Source organism: Taudactylus pleione, unplaced genomic scaffold (genome assembly GCF_031769625.1).
Source record: "Taudactylus pleione unplaced genomic scaffold, aTauple2 ptg000177l, whole genome shotgun sequence".
In the NCBI taxonomy this organism is placed as follows: Eukaryota; Metazoa; Chordata; class Amphibia; order Anura; family Myobatrachidae; genus Taudactylus; species Taudactylus pleione.
The window spans coordinates 1,658,741-1,682,142 of NW_028284579.1; the positions used below are offsets into that span (position 1 = coordinate 1,658,741).

General features: G+C 41.6%; 1 protein-coding gene and 1 non-coding gene across 2 annotated transcripts in view; both read left to right on the forward strand.

Annotated features, from left to right (window-relative positions):
- Positions 1 to 23,402, forward strand: part of SMC5 (structural maintenance of chromosomes 5) — a 166,611-nt gene that overhangs the window by 63,983 nt on the left and 79,226 nt on the right. Inside the window, exons 8-9 of the mRNA XM_088475720.1 lie at positions 5,680 to 5,751; positions 13,111 to 13,366. Coding sequence (XP_088331846.1) covers positions 5,680 to 5,751; positions 13,111 to 13,366 — 328 coding nt within the window. The remainder of the gene's footprint in view (positions 1 to 5,679; positions 5,752 to 13,110; positions 13,367 to 23,402) is intronic.
- Positions 14,268 to 14,407, forward strand: LOC148520491 (U11 spliceosomal RNA). The gene has a single exon (XR_015878872.1). It is a non-coding gene; the product is annotated as a U11 spliceosomal RNA (small nuclear RNA).

Here is a 23,402-nt window from a genome sequence, read left to right on the forward strand (position 1 = left end):
ATCGTCATTCATAAAATAGAGCGAGTTACTAGCAGGTGGTGAAAATGAAAAGGCAGTCAAATAAAAAAGTAAAAAGATTATACCATAGTACCCACCCCATGCTCCTCACTTACTCCAAGATTAACCACATACCGCTCAGACCTGCCTATTGCCATAAAATGCCACATCATGCTCACACAAGCATGCTAATAACACTCTCTGTTTTAAAAAAAATACTCCATGTGTACTAAGTTAACAATAGTGATATGTAAACAGCCCAATGCCCTACGAGTATGATCTTTATCTTGTAGTCTATATGTTTAATGCCATATCTGACAAATTACCCATGTTCTTTTGTCTAAACCCATACAACAACATATGGATTATAATCTGTGAAGGTGTAGATCCAGGTATCTAAATACACAAAATGAATTTTAACAAACAGAGCACTATCAGTTTTTGCAAGAGGGAACAACCTTCACTTCTGTCTTAATTCATAATAGAACGTTGAAATATGTTATGTTTCTGCAACATACCAATATTTGAAACAAATCAATATATTGTTATTTGGCATGGTCATTCTCTTTTTTGAATGCTTTGTATACAGTATATGTCTCAAGTTACTCTCAGCAATTTTCTTTGCAGGATCTTGTACTTTTACATTACTGTTTTATTATTTTATGGCAACATGTTTTAACTATTGTAACCTATTGCAAATTGATTGTCTCTTATATCACTGAATACTGACATGACATTGAATACAGTACCTTATTACACATGCAAGATAAATAATTAAAACTGCGGTAGTACAGTGGATAGCCCTGTTGCTGTATAGCAATAGAGATTTGGCTTTAATTCCAATTAGTGTGCTAACTGTGAGGATTTTCTATGATCTAATGGAAATTAAATTAAAATAGCTTTTCTCCTGGTGTAAAACCAAAACTAGCACTAGAAAGTGGCATTCATTTGGAATAGATTATTTCCTGTTCTTTCCAGTAACAGGTTGAAAACAAGCTCTCTTTTGGCAATATCCCTATTCCTCCTGAGGTTATGTTTTCTATTTTCTTACATCCAGATTATTTTGCAAACTGAAAAATCTGAATGTCTGAGCTGCTCCCCATCTAATTCCTCCTGCCAGATTGTCACACTATTTTTATCCTAGTGCCTCAGCGGCACTGTGCTTTCTGTTACTTCTGCCCTAGCACTTTTGTTTAATGTATTTCTTAATTTTGTAAAAAAAAAAAACAGTTTCATAATATTGCTTCAGTTTTTAGAGCATCTCTGTCAGCAGTGCCACTGTCAGGCTGCTTCCCTTAATAAGATCAGGGGCGAGTTGTGGCAGTCGCCTCTTCCACCTGCTGTACTGTATCTTTTGCCAGTGAACTATATTGGAGTGCCCAGTCATTACCGCTGCTGGTAGTGACTACAGACCTGTGTGGCTGCTGCCTAAATTGGCCAGTAGCGTTGTGTGCACAGACCACACTCCAGCCAGAACTAAATATTCCTTGCTGGCAAATGTCATACCAGTGAGAGTTCTTTCCTATTGATTTTAATAAACGCACATTTCCTTGGGTTCCTTAACCACTTAACTGACACAGAAATCGCCTCCTTCCCCCCAGCAGCAAAATATCCCAAGCATTATTAATCCCCATCCCTGAGTGGTAATAGATCCCATGTGGAAGAGCCCCCACCCTCATCCCCAGTGTCAATGGCTTCCAGTTTAGTCCCCTACTCCGCAAGTGTCACTATATATACATACATATATAATAAATTTTTATTTGTACAAAATTCCCGCCCCCCCTCAGTACCAAAAGATGACGCCGCCCCCATCATCCTCCATGGCCTAGCTCCATCCCCTCGCCTTATTGCAGAGTGTAGCGGAGTGTGGGGCAGGGGAGACTAATCATCTTATAGAGATCAACATATATGTACTTAGAGGGGAACTGTTACTTTACTACACTTTTTTTTACTTTAGGCGAATGCACCCCAGGGTGCCGTTTGCACGGCATTCTGGGGCATGATGCCGGCACTGATAACAGCAGTCACAGACCGCTTCATCACTGCAGGGGGGTCCAGGGAATCCTCTGAAAAAGCTGGGTAACAGAGCGGGGTGGAGTGAACGCATGTGATGCAACCTTTTCAGACTAAACACTTCTGGCTTCAGTTGCATCACATAAGACATCGCCAGTTAAGTGGTTCTCGCTTGCTCTAAGTTTTCACTGATTTCCTGGCATAATATCAGAGTTATGGAGTGAGTGTTTTGTGAGTCGATGTGATGGATCAAGTGTTTTCTAGCTCTTTAGGGCTGATACAATTAGCCGGAAGGTTACAATGATCCAAAGAACAGAAAAGAAGTAACTCGCGACCACGGACCGCTGCTGTGTCCTATCTAAGGTATACCCAAACCTAAATATACAGTTTCAAAACAACAAGATAGTGTCACTAGCGCAGTCTGTATGGAGAGGTCTACAGGGTATCCATCTTCATCTCACAGAGTGTCTTCACCACTGTTTCATTTCAAGTTATGGAACCATATACTGGATAGAACTCACCACTGGCACTCTAATACCGTTCACTGAAAGGTTTCTTTAACACCTCCTTTTTCAACACATCACACTTCTTAAGGGTCTATCAACAGACACTCACCCTAAATCCACCTTGATTCATGCGTATAAAGGTTTCTTATTACGACTCCCCTTATACAGTCAGGTGCATAAATATTGGGACATTGTCAGAATTTTCATATTTTGGCCTCTATTCACCACCACAATGGCTTTGAAATGAAACAAACAAGATGTGATTTATCTGCAGACTTTCAGATTTAATTTGAGGGTATTTACATCCCAATCAGGTGAACGGTGTAGGAATTACAACGGTTTCTATATGTGCCTCCCACTTTTTAAGGGGCCAAAAGTAATGGGACAAACTAAACAATCCTAAATCTAACTTTCACTTTTTAATACTTTGTTGCAAATCCTTTGCAGGCAATTACAGCCTGAAGTCTGGAACGCATAGACATCACCAGACGCTGGGTTTCATCCCTGGTGATGCTCTGCCAGACCTCTACTGCAAATGTCTTCAGTTCCTGCTTGTTCTTGGGGCATTTTCCCTTCAGTTTTGTCTTCATCAAGTGAAATGCATGCTCAATCGGATTCAGGTCAGGGGATTGACTTGGCCATTGCATATCATTCCACTTTTTAGCCTTAAAAAACTCTTTGGTTGCTTTTGCAGTATGCTTCGGGTCATTGTCCATCTGCACTGTGAAGCACCGTCCAATGAGATCTGAAGCATTTGACTGAATATGAATATATAATATTGCCCAAAACACTTCAGAATTCATTCTGCTGCTTTTGTCAGCAGTCACATCATCAATAAATACAAGGGAATCAGTTCCATTGGCAGCCATACATGATCACGCCATGACACTACCATCACCATGCTTCACTGATGAGGTGGTATGTTTTGGATCATGAGCAGTTCCTTTCCTTCTCCATGCTCTTCTCTTCCCATCATTCTGGTACAAGTTGATCTTTGTCTCATCTGTCCATAGGATGTTGTTCCTGAACTGTAATGGCTTTTTTAGATGTTGTTTGGCAAACTCTAATTGGTCTTCCTGTTTTTGTGGCTCACCAATGGTTTACATCTTGTGGTGAACCCTCTATATTCACTCTTGTGAAGTCTTCTCTTGATTGTTGACTTTGACACATATACACCTACCTCCTGGAGAGTGTTCTTGATTTGGCCAACTGTGGTGAAGGGGTTTTTCTTCACCAGGGAAATAATTCTTCTGTCATCCACCACAGTTGTTTTCCGTTGTCTTCCAGGTCTTTTGGTGTTGCTGAGCTCTCCGGTGCGTTCTTTCTTTTTAAGAATGTTCCAAACAGTTGATTTGGCCACAGCTAATGTTTTTGCTATCTCTCTGATGGGTTTGTTTTGATTTTTCAGCCTAATGATGGCTTGCTTCACTGATAGTGACAGCTCTTTGGATCTCATATTGAGAGTCGACAGCAACTGATTCCAAATGCAAATGTCACACCTAGAATCAACTCCAGACCTTTTACCTGCTTAATTGTTAATGAAATAATGAGGGAATAGCCCACACCTGTCCATGAAATAGCATTTGAGTTGATAGTCCCATTACTTTTGGCCCCTTAAAAAGTGGGAGGCACATATAGAAACCATTGTAATTCCTACACCGTTAACCTGATTTGGATGTAATTACCCTCAAATTAAATCTGAAAGTCTGCAGTTAAAGCACATCTTGTTTGTTTCATTTCAAAGCCATTGTGGTGAATATAGGCCAAACTATGAAAATTCTGTCAATGTCCTAATATTTATGGACCTGACTGTATATCCAATTGATGTAAAAAATATGTCTATTTTCTTAAAACAATTGTTTATTCCAAATCGGAACCATAAAAAGTAAAAAATAATCACATCACATAAAAAAAACACATGTAGCAGTATTGGGAACTATAGGTGGCAATAGGATATTCACAATATGGTTTTAAAACCTCTCTGATAGCCCGGGAATAATCAGAGAAGGTAATCCAACTAGATGACAAATGGAGGAAAAAACCATTTAGAGAAATATCCAAAAAAGATGGTATAATACCGCCTGTTGTCCAATTCCTGGTTATGTGATGTGATTATTTTTTACTTTTTATGGTTCCGATTTAGAATAAAGAATTGTTTTAAGAAAATAGACATATTTTTTACATCAATTGGATATTTAAGGGGAGTCGTAACAAGAAACCTTTATACGCATGAATCAAGGTGGATTTATGGTGAGTGTCTGTTGATAGACCCTTAAGAAGTGTGATGTGTTGAAAAAGGAGGTGTTAAAGAAACCTTTCAGTGAACGGTATTGGAGTGCCAGTGGTGAGTTCTATCCAGTATATGGTTCCATATCTTGAAATTAAACAGTGGTGAAGACACTCTGTGAGATGAAGATGGATACCCTGTAGACCTCTCCATACAGACTGCGCTAGTGACACTATCTTGTTGTTTTGCAAGGTTACAATGAGACTCCATGAGATGTTGTGGTGTAAAACATTGCTTATTTTTGTTTGGCCACTGGTCGTCGGGATCCTGACTACATCCCTCTCATAGGTATGCAACCATAAATAAGCAACATTTTGTGTACCATAAATCGGCGAATGGAAGCTCGTGGCCAAACAAATTTGTCCCCATATGTATTATCAATGTTCTTATGTGATTGAGAACATAACTTGCATGCCTGGTGCAGTACTTTTTGTTTTTACCTTTATTTTTTTGTTTTGTTTTAAAATGTTGGTTTAAATACTTTTCCTCCTGGAAAGCATAACATTTGGGTTGTATGTATGAGCTTAAGTAAATATGGTCCGTGATTTAAGATATATTTTATCCAATGACTACAGTGCATTAACAGCTGCAAGATGTTGAACAACTACAGAATAAATGCATACATTTTCTGATGGTTGCACTTTTTTTTTTTTCACTTTTAATGCAAGTTGCTCTATTTGATGTAATGCTGTCTTGTTTGCATCTTTTTGCTTGATCAATTGCTGAATAAGATAAAAATAATGTTATTTTATGCCATGGAAAACATAATTTTATTGTGTTTACAGCTGATCTATCTAAATTGGCCCACTTAAATGTAATCTAGATATTCAGCATTTTCCAGACGGTATAAATATTATTTTCTTTATATTTTTATAGGTATCTGCAATTAGGGAAACTTCACAGAAATGCAAACAGAAACAAGAGCTTTTGGAAAGAAGGGAAAAACAGGTTAGTTTTGTCATCTTCATAATGTGATAATAAATTGTGCAGTGCAGACAAACTTATGCACTTACATGTAGGCTACTTTCCTGTTCAAATTGGATTTTAAAATAGGACTTCTGTAGTAACGCAAATGAATAGCACATAACACCTTTTAAAAAAAAAAATCAAATATTTCAGACCGTTTAATTATGGTACTTATTAAGACAAGAATTAAGAAATAGGAGCCCATTTATCATCGTATATTTGCAGCTTAATCCCTGAAAACACCAGTTTTCGGGGGTTAACGGCAAATATTACGTTTTCCCCAGATGTATGAAGGAGGGACCGCAGCAGATATCTCCGATACCTTCTGCAATCCGTTCATTCCCGCTGGCAGCCGCAGCCCCCGTAGGTTTCTGTAGGGTATGTGAAGCTGCCAAATTTACCAACTTCCGGAATGCAATGCATTCCTGAGCTTGGCCCCCGCAGCTAACGCCATCTGAAGATGGTGTTAGCACATTGTAGCCAATGGGCTACACATCACACCACTTACCGGGAGAGGGTTCCATGGTGGCAGCGCATGTGTAGTCAGTGGGACTGCGCATGCATTGTAGCCCTGTCAGCACTCCAGGCACATTGCAGGGACGGGCTCCTTTCGGAGCACCTGTCCCTGCGTGTGACGGATGATGCATCCCGGCGCTATGATCACATTTTGCAATGCGGTAATGGCATGCCCAGATCTCTTTGCAATGCGATTATTCATAAATGGGCCCCATACAGTGGCCGAGTACTTTTAAATATTTAGAAAATACACTAGCCCTAAAAAACATTACCAAGTCCGGACCTCATTAGTGTTTTCAGGATTTCTATCTGGAAATTACTAATTACAAGTAGACTGTCACATGAGTGATTATGCTATTGCTTGCAGTCTCCTGATGTGTGGATGGGAGTTTCTGGAAACCCCAAGCTGACAGTTTAATAGTGGAATGTACATGGCCTTCCTGCAGCACAAATAGAAGCGGCCCTCTAGACGTAGTAAAGTGGAAAATTGCGAATATATTGTATGTACAAGGAGGAACATTGGTACAGAATTTAGAGGAAAATAGGCTTATCTGTGTATATTTTTTATATCAAAGCTTTCATATATCAGGATATTGGTGTTTGATGTCATTAGACCAGGTGTGAAGTTTTTCCCTCTTGAACTACACGGTATCATCAGCTGATGTTTATGATGTAAAATGTTTAATACTTTGGACAAGATTTGATTGTTATTATAGTGGCTATAGTTTATAGAGACTTCTATTAGGTGCTTACATTTATTGGCCACAGCTGGAAACTCAATGACCCTATATTTGGGGAGATTCATTATTAAACAGGACAATGCCTAATATTGAGGGGCATTGTTGAAAGGTGGGTTTTGAATATCCTTTAAGCGACAACCATCTATTACACTTCTCTGGGAACCTTGGTATAAAGGCAGTGTAATTTCTACTTTATTTTATTTTTTGATGGTGTGCACAGTAGAAAGAGCCATGGCCATGTCAGTTACTATGTACATATACCTTCATATTTATGCTGTCACTCCTCTCTGTGTATGTCCAGTTGGTCCACACTAACTTGGTGGAAAGTTGTTAGACACAGCCCTGCTGACCCCAGTTACTGGCATACTGAACACACTATTCTCTAAATAGCAATAAAAGAAAAAATTGGGAGAGTGTGGGCACCCTTTTCCTCTGCAGCCCAATATGTTCAATAAAACAGTACCCCTACTGTAAAAAAGCAATAATGACAATGTAAAAATAGAACATATACGGGCGCTGTGGATGTATGCACTTATACTATATGGAAGAAAAGTCTTATCTTTTTCCCACAAAATCGAAAAAGTCTTCTTCAATGTCCTTTTTTCACATGAATATAGTCTTTGTCTCGTATTGCAGTATTCCTAATTAGTATGAATCTTCTATTGCATGATGTAGATGTAGCTTGAAAGCTCCTAATTTGGAGCAATGGTATTAGCATGTATCAGGGGAGCTCCGGATATCTCCACCTTGTCCCTTCGATAGAAATTGGGACACCTGCAAAGACCATCAGTTCCTTATTTTAGCCAGCCTCCAGGGTACCTCTTGGTGTTCTTGTTTGTGATATGGACACAGTTGGAACCTCTAAATTACTGCCAACGCGTTTCGAATCCAATATGATTCTTCCTCAAGGCTATGTGTGTCCATCTGTGTCCAGATCCTCTCTTATATAGGTGGAGGGTAACCTCCTCTCCACCCCGGAAGTGACATCACCTCTTTTTCTTAACCTTCTTATAGACTAATAACCTCCTTATTCCTTAACCTTTAATATATAAAATCATCTTTACTATATAAAACTTCACTTCTGTTGCTCTCTTTATAAATAAATCACCCTTTTCTTGATTTATTTATATATTCCGGATTTTTCGCAACCGGAAGTGCGTATCATATGGTGCACCTCCGGTACCTACTCTTTAGGGCTGAGCGCGGGAGCTATGTTCCACATACTTGTTTTCTCGCTTCAGTTCCCGGAAGTGCGTCGGATCCGCCGCTACCGGAAGTGCATATCACATCATGCATCTCTGGCACTGCTCGGCGTTCACCGTGCAGCCGCCATCATCCACGTGGCTTCAACTCCCGGAAGTGCGTCAAAACCGCCGCTACCGGAAGTGCGTGTCACATGATGCATCTCAGCGTTCACCTTACAGCAGCCATCATCCACGTGGCTAAACCTCATCACCGGAAATCATCAGCATTATATAATACGATCTCAATATGAAAGTATTAATTGCCATACTACTCTTATCTTTGTCTGGGACCAGAACTAAACATTAAGGGAGTATAAAATGACATATCCAGATTGAAAAAATACAAATAAATAAGTTATATAAAATATATATAAAAGATGAGTACATAATTAATCCAATTATTATAAATACTCTAAATAGCTTAAAAATAATTAATCAAATAAATATAAAGAGTGAATAAAAATACAGATGATCATAAAAACAGACTCTATTAGTATAAAAAATATAATAAGTCATAAAAACCATTTAGTTTCAAAATCTTTGTTCAATCCATTAGGGGTGATAGTATTAAGTTTGTAGATCCAAGACATCTCTGATTTGGCTAAAAGTTTTTCAATGTCTCGATCACGCCAATTACTTTCTACTTGGAATATCCCCATAAACTTTTTAATTCCTTTTGTACAACTATTATATGTTGTCTTAAAATGGTTTGAAAGATAATGTATCTCAAATCCTTTTCTTATATTTCGTACATGCTCAGCCATTCTCGTTTTCAATGCCCTCGTCGTTCTCCCTACATAATACATTCCACATGTACATTCTATGAGGTATACGACATTGCATGTATGGCAAGTAATAAATTGTTTAATTTCATATTCTTTGTCATTAACCTCAAATTTTGTGTACTTCGATGTATTGCTAGGTACGTTTTTGCACATAGTGCATGTACCACATCGATGGAACCCCTTCGTTCTAATGGGATTAGTATGTGGTGTAGGCAGAGCACTTCTAACTAAATGATTTTTTAAGTTGGCTGCCTTCCTGTAAATAAATTTGGGGGCATTTGGCAGTATGTTAATGAGATGTGGATCTTTCTTTAATACATGCCAATGTTTTATGATAATGGCTTCCAATTTTTTTCTATTAGTGCCATATGTTGTAATAAATGGACATTCATTATTAAGGGTATTCACTTTACTTATTTTGTCTTCCAAGAGATTCTCTCTTGGGAGTTCCATTACTTCCTTTTTTGTCTTATCTATTTCCTCTTTATTATATCCTTGATTAAGGAATCTCTCACTCATATCATCCATCTGTTGGCAAAATATTTTTTCATCACTGCAATTTCTTTTTAATCTTATAAATTGGCTTTTTGGAATGCCTCTTAGCCAGCTTGGATGATGATCACTTTTTTTATTAATGTAATGTTTGGAAACAGTATCTTTTCTGAATCCTTTCGTTTGGAGGCTACCTCTTTCTTGATATATAGTTATATCTAAGAAATTGATTGCCCCAGTGCTCAGTGCAATAATGGGTCTGCCGGGAGGTGCTGTTACACTCTTGTGGACTTTGGGGAGTACATATATTGATGGAGTCTTTGGATGTTCAATATTTAAAAAATCAAACTCCTTCTTTGTTATCGTGTTTTTTTCTAAGTACTTAGAAAATAACACAATAACAAAGAAGGAGTTTGATTAACAGCACCTCCCGGCAGACCCATTATTGCGGGCATAGGGAGTTTGACTACAAACTTATCAGAAATGATAGATTTTTTCCTTCAGCCTATAGTTTTTAAAAATAAATCCTACTTAAAAGACACTAAGGATATCATTAAAAAATTAAAAGAAGTTAACTGGAAAGAGGGTATGTTCTTGGTATCTGCCGATGTATCATCTTTAATGACGATTATCGAGCACAATAAGGGGTTAGAAGCCACCAAGAAGCTCCTAATTAAATCAGAATTAAGTATGGACAAAATTGATTTTATCATTGAGGGTATGAATTTTATTTTACAAAATAACTACTTTTATTTTGAAGGTGATTATTACTTACAAAAAGTAGGTACCGCCATGGGGACCAAGTTTGCACCCAGCTACGCCAACCTGTTTATGGCAGATTGGGAGGATTGTACGATCTGGAATGGCGTGGCTGGAGTGGCAAACTTGGTCCTCTGGTATAGATATATAGACGACATTATTTTCCTTTGGGATGGAACTAAGAACAACCTTGAATTATTTTGTGAACAACTTAATAATAATGAGTGGAACATTAAACTCTCATTTGATATCAGCACTGAGGCAATCAATTTCTTAGATATAACTATATATCAAGAAAGAGGTAGCCTCCAAACGAAAGGATTCAGAAAAGATACTGATTCCAATCATTACATTAATAAAAAAAGTGAACATCATCCAAGCTAGCTAAGAGGCATTCCAAAAAGCCAATTTATAAGATTAAAAAGAAATTGCAGTGATGAAAAAATATTTCGCCAACAGATGGATGATATGAGTGAGAGATTCCTTAATCAAGGATATAATAAAGAGGAAATAGATAAGACAAAAAAGGAAGTAATGGAACTCCCAAGAGAGAATCTCTTGGAAGACAAAATAAGTAAAGTGAATACCCTTAATAATGAATGTCCATTTATTACAACATATGGCACTAATAGAAAAAAATTGGAAGCCATTATCATAAAACATTGGCATGTATTAAAGAAAGATCCACATCTCATTAACATACTGCCAAATGCCCCCAAATTTATTTACAGGAAGGCAGCCAACTTAAAAAATGGTTTAGTTAGAAGTGCTCTGCCTACACCACATACTAATCCCATTAGAACGAAGGGGTTCCATCGATGTGGTACATGCACTATGTGCAAAAACGTACCTAGCAATACATCGAAGTACACAAAATTTGAGGTTAATGACAAAGAATATGAAATTAAACAATTTATTACTTGCCATACATGCAATGTCGTATACCTCATAGAGTGTACATGTGGAATGTATTATGTAGGGAGAACGACGAGGGCATTGAAAACGAGAATGGCTGAGCATGTACGAAATATAAGAAAAGGATTTGAGATACATTATCTTTCAAACCATTTTAAGACAACACATAATAGTTGTACAAAAGGAATTAAAAAGTTTATGGGGATATTCCAAGTAGAAAGTAATTTGCGTGATCGAGACATTGAAAAACTTTTAGCCAAATCAGAGATGTCTTGGATCTACAAACTTAATACTATCACCCCTAATGGATTGAACAAAGATTTTGAAATTAAATGGTTTTTATGACTTATTATATTTTTTATACTAATAGAGTCTATTTTTATGATCATCTGTATTTGTATTCACTCTTTATATTTATTTAATTATTTTTAAGCTATTTAGAGTATTTATAATAATTGGATTAATTATGTACTCATCTTTTATATATATTTTATATAACTTATTTATTTGTATTTTTTCGATCTGGATATGTCATTTTATACTCCCTCAATGTTTAGTTCTGGTCCCAGACAAAGATAAGAGTAGTATGGCAATTAATACTTTCATATTGAGATCGTATTATATAATGCTGATGATTTCCGGTGATTAGGTTTAGCCCGGGGGTAGCCACGTGGATGATGGCTGCTGTAAGGTGAACGCTGAGATGCATCATGTGACACGCACTTCCGGTAGCGGCGGTTTTGACGCACTTCCAGGAGTTGAAGCCACGTGGATGATGGCGGCTGCACGGTGAACGCCGAGCAGTGCCAGAGATGCATGATGTGATATGCACTTCCGGTAGCGGCGGATCCGACGCACTTCCGGGAACTGAAGCGAGAAAACAAGTATGTGGAACATAGCTCCCGCGCTCAGCCCTAAAGAGTAGGTACCGGAGGTGCACCATATGATACGCACTTCCGGTTGCGAAAAATCCGGAATATATAAATAAATCAAGAAAAGGGTGATTTATTTATAAAGAGAGCAACAGAAGTGAAGTTTTATATAGTAAAGATGATTTTATATATTAAAGGTTAAGGAATAAGGAGGTTATTAGTCTATAAGAAGGTTAAGAAAAAGAGGTGATGTCACTTCCGGGGTGGAGAGGAGGTTACCCTCCACCTATATAAGAGAGGATCTGGACACAGATGGACACACATAGCCTTGAGGAAGAATCATATTGGATTCGAAATGCGTTGGAAGTAATTTAGAGGTTCCAACTGTGTCCATATCACAAACAAGAACACCCAGAGGTACCCTGGAGGCTGGCTAAAATAAGGAACTGATGGTCTTTGCAGGTGTCCCAATTTCTATCGAAGGGACAAGGTGGAGATATCCGGAGCTCCCCTGATACATGCTAATACCATTGCTCCAAATTAGGAGCTTTCAAGCTGCATCTACATCATGCAATAGAAGATTCATACTAATTAGGAATACTGCAATACGAGACAAAGACTATATTCATGTGAAAAAAGGACATTGAAGAAGACTTTTTCGATTTTGTGGGAAAAAGATAAGACTTTTCTTCCATATAGTATAAGTGCATACATCCACAGCACCCGTATATGTTCTATTTTTACATTGTCACACTATTCTCTAAACCCCTCTCCTGTGCCCAAGGGGAGAGGAGAACATATTAACCTAACATTTTTAGTACATTTATGTTTTTTATTATTTCTTCCAGATATTAGAATATTGCCCATTATCTTGTTATTCTCTATTGTTCTCACTTATTAGCAGCCCTATATTATCTGTATTATTTATTATTGGCTTGTCATTACTTGATATATATATATTATTTTTCACTCCCTTACTTAATGTTTAGTTCTTTAATCTTTATAAAAAATAAAACAGATAGAAGAGGTTCAGCAAAGGCTGAGAATGAAGAAAGCCGAAGAACTGGATCGGCAGAAGAAGATCTGTACCATTCGTAAGATGATTGAGGACTGGCAAAATGAGTTAAACTCAATGGGAAACTTTGAGACTGTTCAACCAGAGATGGATTCCATTGTGAGCGAGTTGCGGCATATTCAAGAAGAGAGATCAAATGTGGAAAGTGAAATAAGTGACTTGCGAATGGAACAGCAAAATTTGGAGAGAGAAAAGAGAGGTAGCTTTTTCATGTTTTTTTTGCTTCTTTGTAATTGGCCTGTTAAAATTTCACAGTGATATTTCCATGTTCACATACAGATGGATCCCACTTAATTTCACACTCTGCTGTGCAGGGGGCATATATCACATTTACAATGCACTGTATTCATAGACAGTCAGTTTAATTGGTGTTATTTCATGAACAAATTCAATTGCGTATATACTGAGATGGTCGTGGAAATACACCTATGTCACTTTTTCCCTCATCCACTAGGGGACACTGGAGCAGTGGGGTATAGACGGGTGAGCGAGTGGAGCCTGGCACTTTAAATTTCTTTAGAAGTGTATTTGGCTCCTCCCTCTCTATACCCTGCCCGACCTCAGTTTAGATTTGTGCCCGAGAGGAGTGGGTGCACAGAGGCTGTTTCCAGCGCTTTTTACTTTTATTTATTTTCTTTTTATTTACTGTTCTACAGGCAGACTGTATGACCTGTAACATGGAGCCTGTAACATGGAGCCACCGGACTCTGAGACCCGCCACAGCCACTGTGGCTAGTGTCCGGGTCCCGGGCCACACCACTGGCCGCTATCAAAGTGAGGACCCGCCACATCACAACTGCCTCTGAACACCCACCACAGCCCGCGATGGCTGTAGTGTGGCTTATGGCCACCTTCAGAGGGGGACCCGCCACAGCGCACGCACTAGTGTCCGGTCTCCACCCATGCATCGGCGGCAGGAACTATAAGTATACTCCATCAGCCTGCTTAGTAAGGGGGGTGGGTGATCTAGCGTGGGTTCCCCAGCCGGAGCGCAGGGAGTCCTGCTCTTTGCCGTCCAGTCTCTCCCAGCAGGCTAGGTGCAGCAAGGCGGCAGCAGGTGTCCCCCATTCCATAGGCAGAGGGGAATAGCGTTGGCACTCTGCAAGGGCTTGTGCGTGCAGGGCACATCATGGTCGCCTAGTCTGGAGACCGTGGTGTGGATTCGATATCAGGAGATTTCGAAAGCATAGTTTTTGTTAACTGGACTCCGGGCGTCGTCGGCTCTCTGCACGGAGCCCGCTGGGGCGAGCGGCGATCATCACCCAGTTCATTTTATGCAGTGCCAGGGCCAATGCCAATAGAGCTGCACAGACCTTGAGGGCACTGATGGTGTTAATTTTAAAATATTCTACCGCGCAGTTGTTCTGTTTGCTAGCAGCGGTGGGAAGGCTGGGAGGCGGGGCTTAGTGCTGGCCCCTCATGAGGGTTGACTTTGTTCCACAGCTGTGCTGGGAGCATTCCTTTTACACAGTGGGCTCCCAAGGTTTATCATCCTGACTGTTTGCCCGGGGAGGTTGTACCTTCTCTCACTGCGCGCCCATACCATAAGGTGGCCAGCTGCAGTCTCTGTTTTTGCTGCGCCTCCATTAATACAGCAGCGTTACCATTCATTGCTTTATATGTATCTTCCCATATGTAGTTTGCGTTAATTCCCAAACTAAGGGCACATAGTCGTATACTGTGGGGTCCAGGCTGTATGTGCTTGTAGTATAGCCCCTATTACAGTGGGTGTGCTTATTTTTGTCTATAGTGATCACCGCATTCCCACGTGTGACGGTATTTAATTTAGTATGCCCTGCATCTCCTTTTAGGATGTTCATTCTGACTTTACTTAGGGAGGAGTTGAGCTTATCTCCTTGTGCTTGCGTAAGTACTTTCAGGATCCCATGATAGGAGTAGCACAGACGGTGTAATGGTTAGCATTACTGCCTCACAACGCTAAGTTCCCACTACAGCCCTAACTGGGTGGAGTTGTATATTCTCCCTGTGCTTACATGGTTTTCCTCCTAGGTTATTTTGAAGTCCGTTATTTCCCACTTAGCTTGGGACAGGAAACGGTGTCAACTGCCCTCTTCCATCATATTGGAAGTCTTTTGTCGCTTGTGTACACTCTGGTTTTTCCAACTTCTGTGTTCCAGCTTGTCGGGTCCTTCAGGCAGGGCTCTAGCCTTCACTTGGTATGGTCAATACTTGGTAGGTTCACAAATTACGGCTCTGTCCAATTACTCTCCCTACTTCTTTTTCGTTGCGTCCGGGATGTGCTTAGCATGAAGCCAGTCTCTGGTAGATAGTGGTATCGGTTTTCCACGTTGTTCGGCAATCCTGGTGGTTCTTTGAGTGACTGCAGCGTCTTCTGCACTGTCTCTGCAGGTGATTGAGGAGTCTTGTCCTTATATTACTTTCAAACTACAACAGGTTTGGTAGCTGCTCTCTTAGGAACCTTGTATTTAGTGGTGGTCAAGCGCAGTGCTTCCGCCTGTCAGCTTATCATGCGACTGTTCAGTCCATGGTTCATGCTTGGTTGGGTTCTTCCATTTGTTTTGTGTTGACCCCTATTTCCTGTTGGCTGTGGGGTTCTGCAGTTTCTAAACGCCTTCCTACCCGAGAGGTCAGCTTTTGAACTTCCCCACTGCATATGCTCCAGTGACCCCTAGTGGATGAAGGAGAAAATAGGATTTTGGTACTTACTGATAAATCCCTATCTTTGAGTCCATAGGGGACACTGGATGCCCTCCCAGCGTTGTTTCTGCTGCAGTGTTTGGCAAGTTTTTTATAGCTGTGTCCCAATCCAAATCCAAATACGCCTTCTTTAAGGATATTAAGGGAGATGCCACTGTATTTCCTCTATCTGGTCAGTTAGTGGATCATTTAGAGGACGCGTGGAAAAATCCGGGTAACCGGTACCAACCTCAAAAAACATTTGGCCTTTGCATATCCCTTTGCGGATAATTATTTTTCCAAGTGGGAAACTCCTCCGCAAGTGGATTCTCATGTAACACGCCTAGTGAGGAGTGCTACATTGCCCATGCCCTCCATGTCCTCCTTAAAGGATGCTACGGATCGCAAGGTTGAAATATGCCTGAAATCCATTTATTCCCTTGCTGGAGGGGGTGTCCAGACCGGCTATGGCCGTGTGCTGGGTGGTCAGAACCATGGAGCGCTTTGCTGATAGCTTGGAGGCGTCTCTGGACACTGACTCGTCACCTGAGCAGGGTGGAGTTAGTGGGTAATTTCAGAGACTCAGCCACGTACATTAATGAGGCAGCCTTGGATATAGGTCTCCTCACTTCCAGAATCTCCTCGGCAGCAGTGGCGGCTCGCCGCACCCTATGGTTGTGCTCTTCGAAAGCGGACGCGGATTCCAAAAAGGGTTTGGAATTCTTGCCTTTTAATGGACAGGTCCTGTTTGGCCCTGATCTGGACAAAATTGTGGCCACTCTGGCAGCAACTAAGTCTGCGTGTCTGCCATCGGCTACAGTCCCATTAGGGTCGGGTTCTTCGTTCTTTTGGTCCTATAGGGCCCAGGGTAAGTCCAAAGTAGAGTCCTTTCCGAGACAGTCAGGGGCCAAGAAATCTGCCAAGCCTAAGAAGCAGGCTTGGAGTACAAGACGTCCTGCTCCCAAGTCAGACGATTAGCCTTCCGCCTGACGGGATGGGCCTCTCTTTGGGGGACCCCAAAGTGGGAGGCCGGCTTCTTCAGTTCGCCCAGTGCTGGTGTCTCACCACCACGGACACTTGGGTGGTCTCTCGGGGGGTACGTTCTCTCCTTCCGGCGGAGGCCTCCCAGACAGTTTTACACCACAAGCCTTCAGTCAGATCAGGACAAGGCCCTGGAATTCCGGAAGGTGTTACACACTCTGCTCCAGGCTGGAGTTATAGTGCCAGTTCCGTTGTCCCAGAGGGGATCCGGGGTATTACTCCAATCTTTTTCTGGTACAGAAACCCAATGGGTCTTACCGGTTCATCCTCAACCTCAAATCCCTCAACAAATTCTTGAGGGTTCCTCATTTCCGGATGGAGACCCTGCGTTCCATCATTTTAGCAATGGAGCCTGGGGATTTTATCGTGTCGCCTGATATTCAGGACGCTTACCTGCATATCCCCATTGTTTCAGCACACCAACGTTTCCTCAGGTTTGCAGTGGTCGACCAACACTTCCAGTTTCAGGCACTGCCATTTGGTCTGGCCATGGCGCCTCGAGTGTTTACCAAAGTCACGGCAGTTATAGCAGCCAACTTGCGGATGCAGGGGGTCCGCTTGTTGCCCTATCTTGACGACCTCCTGTTGTTGGTAGGGTCTCCAGAGATACTTCAGTGTCATCTGCAACTGACAGTCTCTGTGTTGCAGACTCACGGCTGGCTGATAAACCGGAAGAAGTCCTCCCTGGTTCCCTCACACAGGATGCTCCATCTCGGAGCCCTGTTGGACTCTCAACAACAGAGGATCTTTGCAACGGAGGAAAAGATCTCTGCATTACAGGCAAAAGTACGCAGTTACCTGCAGAGTCGCCGGGTGTCTATTCACTCGGCGATGAGGTTACTGGGATCCATGGTGTCGATGTTCAACATGGTGGAGTACACCCAGTTTCACTCCAGACCCCTGCAGAAGTTGATCCTCTCCAGATGGAATGGGTTGCCCCATCGGATAAAGACACAGACAATGGTGCTTTCTCCAGAGGTACTTCTGTCTGTGGCCTGGTGGCTGCACACTGCTCACCTGAACAGGGGGCGCCCCTTTGGATTGCGGACTGGATCCTTCTGAAGACGGACGCCAGTCTCCGAGGCTGGGGAGCGGTGACGGGTCCGCACTACTTACAGGGAAGGTGGAATCTGCGCTTCCGATAAACATCTTGGAACTTCGGGCAGTATTCAAAGCTCTCCAGCAAGCAAGACATGTCTTGCATGGAAAACCTGTGCAGGTGCAGTCAGCTTACATAGACCGCCAAGGAGGGACCCGCAGTCAGGCGGCCCTGATGAAGGTGTCCCGCATTCTAGCTTGGGCGGAAGGCAATCTCTCTGCCATATCGGCAGTGTTAATACCAGGAGCCCTCAACTGGGAGGCAGACGTGCATCCAGGAGAATGGTCTCTTCACCAGGAGGTGTTTAAACTCCGGGTGAACAAGTGGGGCCTTCCAAAGATAGACCTCATGGCCTCCCGACACAACAACAAGCTACTGTACCTGTGTATGGGTCAAGAACAAGAGACGCAGAGGCACTTCTGGTAGATGCTCTGTCGGTCCGGTCCGGTGGACCTTCTAGTTAGCGTACCTCTCGAGTGAATCGCAAAATCGAGCAAGAAGGCGGCATGCTCCTGATGATGGCTCCAGCGTGGCCCAGACGGCACCGGTACTCAGATCTTCGGAGTCGCTCCGTAGATACTCCGATGCTGTTGCCTCTACGTCCGGACCTGTTGTCTCAAGGTCCTTGCCATTACCCGGACCTGGGTTGTTTGTCTTTGATGGCGTGGCTGTTGAGACTGTCCTCTTAAGGTCCAGGGTTTTTTCCAGCTCTGTAGTTAACACCATGCTCAGAGCTCGGAAGCCTGCGTCTGCAAGAATTTACCATCGCATATGGCATACTTTCTTTGAATTAAAAAGAAAAAACCCTAAGCGCCTGAACACAGTCTCAAAGGAGGGGGGAGCCTGCAGCGATATAAACAAGGGGAAACAGCAACCCCACCCAAACACTAGAAAGAAGGAAGAAAAAATATATATCGCGCTGGCAGAGGTTGATAAAATTAAAAATTAATATTTAATGACCAATTAATATGGATAAATAAATTAAGTATAGTAATCTAGGTATATAAAAAACATAAATCACATGAAAATAGATACATAAATTATTACAGTAGACATGGACATGAATAGGAAAATAAAAAAAATCAAGAATGCAGCTCACAGAAATAAAGGAATAAATGATAAGTCAAATAGTGCTATATCCGGATTGATTGTTGCAATTGACTCTGCCTGCTTGCATTCAAATAGTGACAGTTGTCACAAATTATGAATAATGTTTTGAAATGGCAGCAGTGGATTAGCTGTGTTTAGAACATAATATCCATTAGGTGTCCGAATTCCCGAGTAAAGTGGAGCTTATGGGAATTTAGACAAATGCCGTGTTATTACCTTAGTGTGGTTAAATGTTCCCTGTCGGGCACCACAATTAGATCAGCGGGATCAGCGAAGGTAGTGTCAGCCGGTATATGGATCTCTGACCACTAGTTTACTTCGGCGGCAATGGTTCTCTTCCTAGCTCACACGTGTGGACAGCCTCCCGAATAGGAGTGTGCTGGGGTGATATAATAGTCGGACGTATGTAGATACAGCGCGGCCGCATCTTAGAATAAGTTCCTAGTCGGGGTAATAAGCACCAGCAGCCGGGGTAACGGGCACTGGATAAACATGTTGCAAAGTAGTGGATATAGCACAGAAATGATGGGTAGCAACGCGTTTCGTCCCGGTCCTGGGACTTTTTCAAGCATTTAACCGTCGCCGGGATAAAGCAGTCGGGAAGCCGGCTGTCGGGATTAGGTCTGCCGGCTTCCCGACTGCATACCGGTAAGAACTTACCCTTGTTATCTCTATTTCTACGAAGTCCATAGGGTTCCACAGGACTCCCGCCCTGTTGCACCTGTACTGCAGATGGGCTTTGATCTGGTGACCGGTTTTTCCGTCTCCTTCTGTATGTGAGAATGTGATTCTTGTGTGTTCCAGACTTTCTTCTCTCTCTTTCTTCTCCTCCTCCGGCCTATGGCTTGTTACGGAACTGGTTTGCCTTGGCTCGGGGGCGGGGTATAGGAGGGGGATCCCAGTGCATCCTGGGAGGCTGAAAACTTTAACTCTGTGGTGCCCGATGTCTGACGTCATCCGCCTATACCCCAAGGTATCCTGTGGAACCTTATGGACTTCGTAGAAATAGAGATATCAAGGGTAAGTTCTTACCATATCTCATATTTTCTGGTTTGCTTCTAAGCTATCATATTAGCTCTGCTTTTTAGCCAGACAGATGTTAATCTTTAAAAAGAAAAAACTGTGCTAAAACAAAATTGTATGAAAGCTCCATCTCTCAGTAAATCCCCTGTCAGTAAGAATCAGACAATAATACACAAACTCAAAAACCAGAGGGAGCTTTACAGAAGAAATGAGTTCACCCCTTGTCCATATCATATTTAGCTTGTTTGTTTAAAGCTCTCTGCTGTTTCAAAGATATGTCAACTTCTATTTACTGAATCATTGATATGTCAGTTTCACTGTGGATATATGGCATCTTAAAAATAAAACATGATCGATGGTGGTCTGTCCCATCTAGTCGTGCTCAGTGAGAGCAATGCCCGCCCCTCCCCATCAGCTCTCATCACACCAACAGTACAGACCACCAGAAGAGAACCATTGTGTCGGGAACAAGGGGGCCAGTATAGTGGGATATACTAGGTGACCCATGTCCATTTACTAGTAATCTAATCAAGGGTGGCCAACCTGGTCCTAGAAGACCCCTAACAGTTCATGTTTTCCAGACCACCCAGCTGGTGTACAGGTGTAGTTATTACTAACTGTAAAAGATGCGCTACCTTCATGCCTAATGCTGGGTACACACTAGGCGATATATTGGACGATTTGTCATTTTGGGACGAGTCAGAAAAACAAATCGCACACATAGGTCCAGTGTATACACACTATTACGCGCTCCTGCACGTCGTTCATCGCATCTGAAGATGAGACGGCTGACACCATGGTTTTGGATGAGGTGGAGGAATGACACATCAGGCTGTCGTACACCAGATCATGCAGCATGTATTCACCGCTCGATATATTGTCCAATCGCATCTGCCTTTGCTGGGTACATACATCGTCTAGTCGTGTACCGAGCTTTACTGATACCTTCTACGGATTCATAGGTGACCTTGAAAACGTGAACTGTTATGGGGTCCATACATCTACGATGGATTGCCCCAATTCACCGTTTTGCCGGGGTCAGAGAAATTGGTAAATCCATATGTTGAAAATCCTCAATTCTGATCCTGACCAAAAAATTATCTGGATCAGTGAGTCAGGGAGTTTTATCATGCTGTTTTTCACCGATCCGTCGACGGATTGCCGATCATCGTTTCGGCAAAACGGATTGGGGCTGTAGATGTATGGACCGCATTAGGGGGACCAGTTTGGCCACCCCTGGTCTATATAATTAAAGTGGGTGGTGATAAAAATGTAATCACTTTGGCATGTAAATTGGTCTGAACTGTAACCCCTCCAACCAGTGTCAGTGATGCTTCTTCCAGAGATTTCTGACCTAACACACATCTGCAGTCTGATATAGATTCTATGTAGTTCATTAGGTAGCATGCACATTGTGATTGTTTTGTTTATTAGATTCTTGTGGCTATTTATTAATAACAAATAAATTGGAGAAATAAATTTTCATTTTCTTTTATAATGGATCTTATTGCTGAAATAAAACAGTGATTATTATATGGCTGAGGATCACATTATTATTTTTCATAAACAAAGCAAGTCAGACAAACAGTGTAATTTATGCTGGTGTCTTACGGTGCATACACACGGTCAGATTTTTCTTCAGATCTGAATGATAACGATTTAAAAAATCGTTCACATCTGAAGGAAAATCTGACATGTCTGAACGATGAACGAAGCGCATTCCCGATGATTAGATAACGATATCTGACATCTGATGTGTTTGCAGTCAGATTCCATCCATTTTAATGCAGTAAAATTTCGTTCATAGTTCAAATCGTTCAGAACGTTCAAATCGTTCAATCGTCCATCTGACAAATCTGACCGTGTGTATGCTCCATTAGAATGTGTTCAAACCTGAATTACATCTCATGTTCCTATTCACATTCAAGATATCACACACTGGTTATGTACATATTTTGATTAGTGCAACTTATTTATTTATGATCATTTAAACCAATAGTGAGCTCTCAAACAAATTTTTCCTCACAGTCCACCCATTACTTTCAAACAGATACATCAACAATCTACAGTAATACAGTGAATTGTGGCATATTTGCAATAGTTTACAGGTCGCACATTGAAGTTATATTCCCTAAGCAAACCCTTCTGTTGTTTCTCATATTTACTCATCAAATACCACTTCATGATGAAAATAAAAAACTCCTGAAAATCATTCATTTATATCACAACATTATCCACCACCAAAAATGTATAATAGTTTAGAAGAAAAGGAAAATACACATGGGGATGCACAAGTCACATACAGTACAGAGAGAAAAAAACAAAAGTGAAAACATCCCAAAAACTATAATGGTGAAGATGAAAAGAAAAAGGTAATACTCTACTAAGGATAATCTATATAATAAAAGATTGTGCTACTAAAAATGTCATCACATCGGCCCTAACGTTCACGGCGCGTGTCTCCTGTCAAGTCTTATTAAAAGTAGAAAAAAACACTACACAAGTTACCCATCCTCTCTTAAATAAACACAAAATAATAAAACTAAAGTTTAAAGACACAATCCATGCATGTGCACAGTAGGTTCGCCATGTACACAAGTGGGCGCCAATGCAGTGACGTGCACCGCATGCAACAATGTAACAATAACTGAAGACAGCCCCTCAGAAGAGAAAAAAAGGGGGGTGAATGGGGTGTGTATGGGGAGAAGGGTATTTGGAGCAAGAAACAAAGGAGCACTAGAAAAACAGAAACTGCCAGAAGGGGAAGAGGGGTGAACAGAGAATGTAGGCAAGAGTGTGACAGTAACGGGAGAGAATGAAAGGGGAACAGAAAACAAGAAAAAGTGGATAGAAAGAGGGAACAGACAGATGAGGGAAGAGAGAGAGTAACAATGAGAGGGGGAGGGTGCTGAAGAAAGGGGAGGAAAGAGAGAGAAAAAACAAGTAATTGCTAGGAACAAGGAAAAACAATCCCGGGATCCCAGGATTTAGCCTATAAACATCCCGGTCTTTTATTCAGGGATAGGAGGCAACAATCTCAACATTTCAGAATTGGTAAAAAGAACCTGCGTGCCGACCGCTACAGCATGCAATGACCAGGCTACCGGATCCTCAAGGGCTTACGTACATCTCTAATGGGTTGGGGGCAGGGGCATATCTATAATGGGTGCAGGGTCTGCGGGGCATACGGGCCCCTGGGTCAGGGGAGCCCCGCACACCCTGCCCCCATAGTATTACTTACCTTTCAGGAGTCCCACGTCGGAGCAGAGGTCCGGCGCTGTAAAAACTACTGGAAAATGGCCGC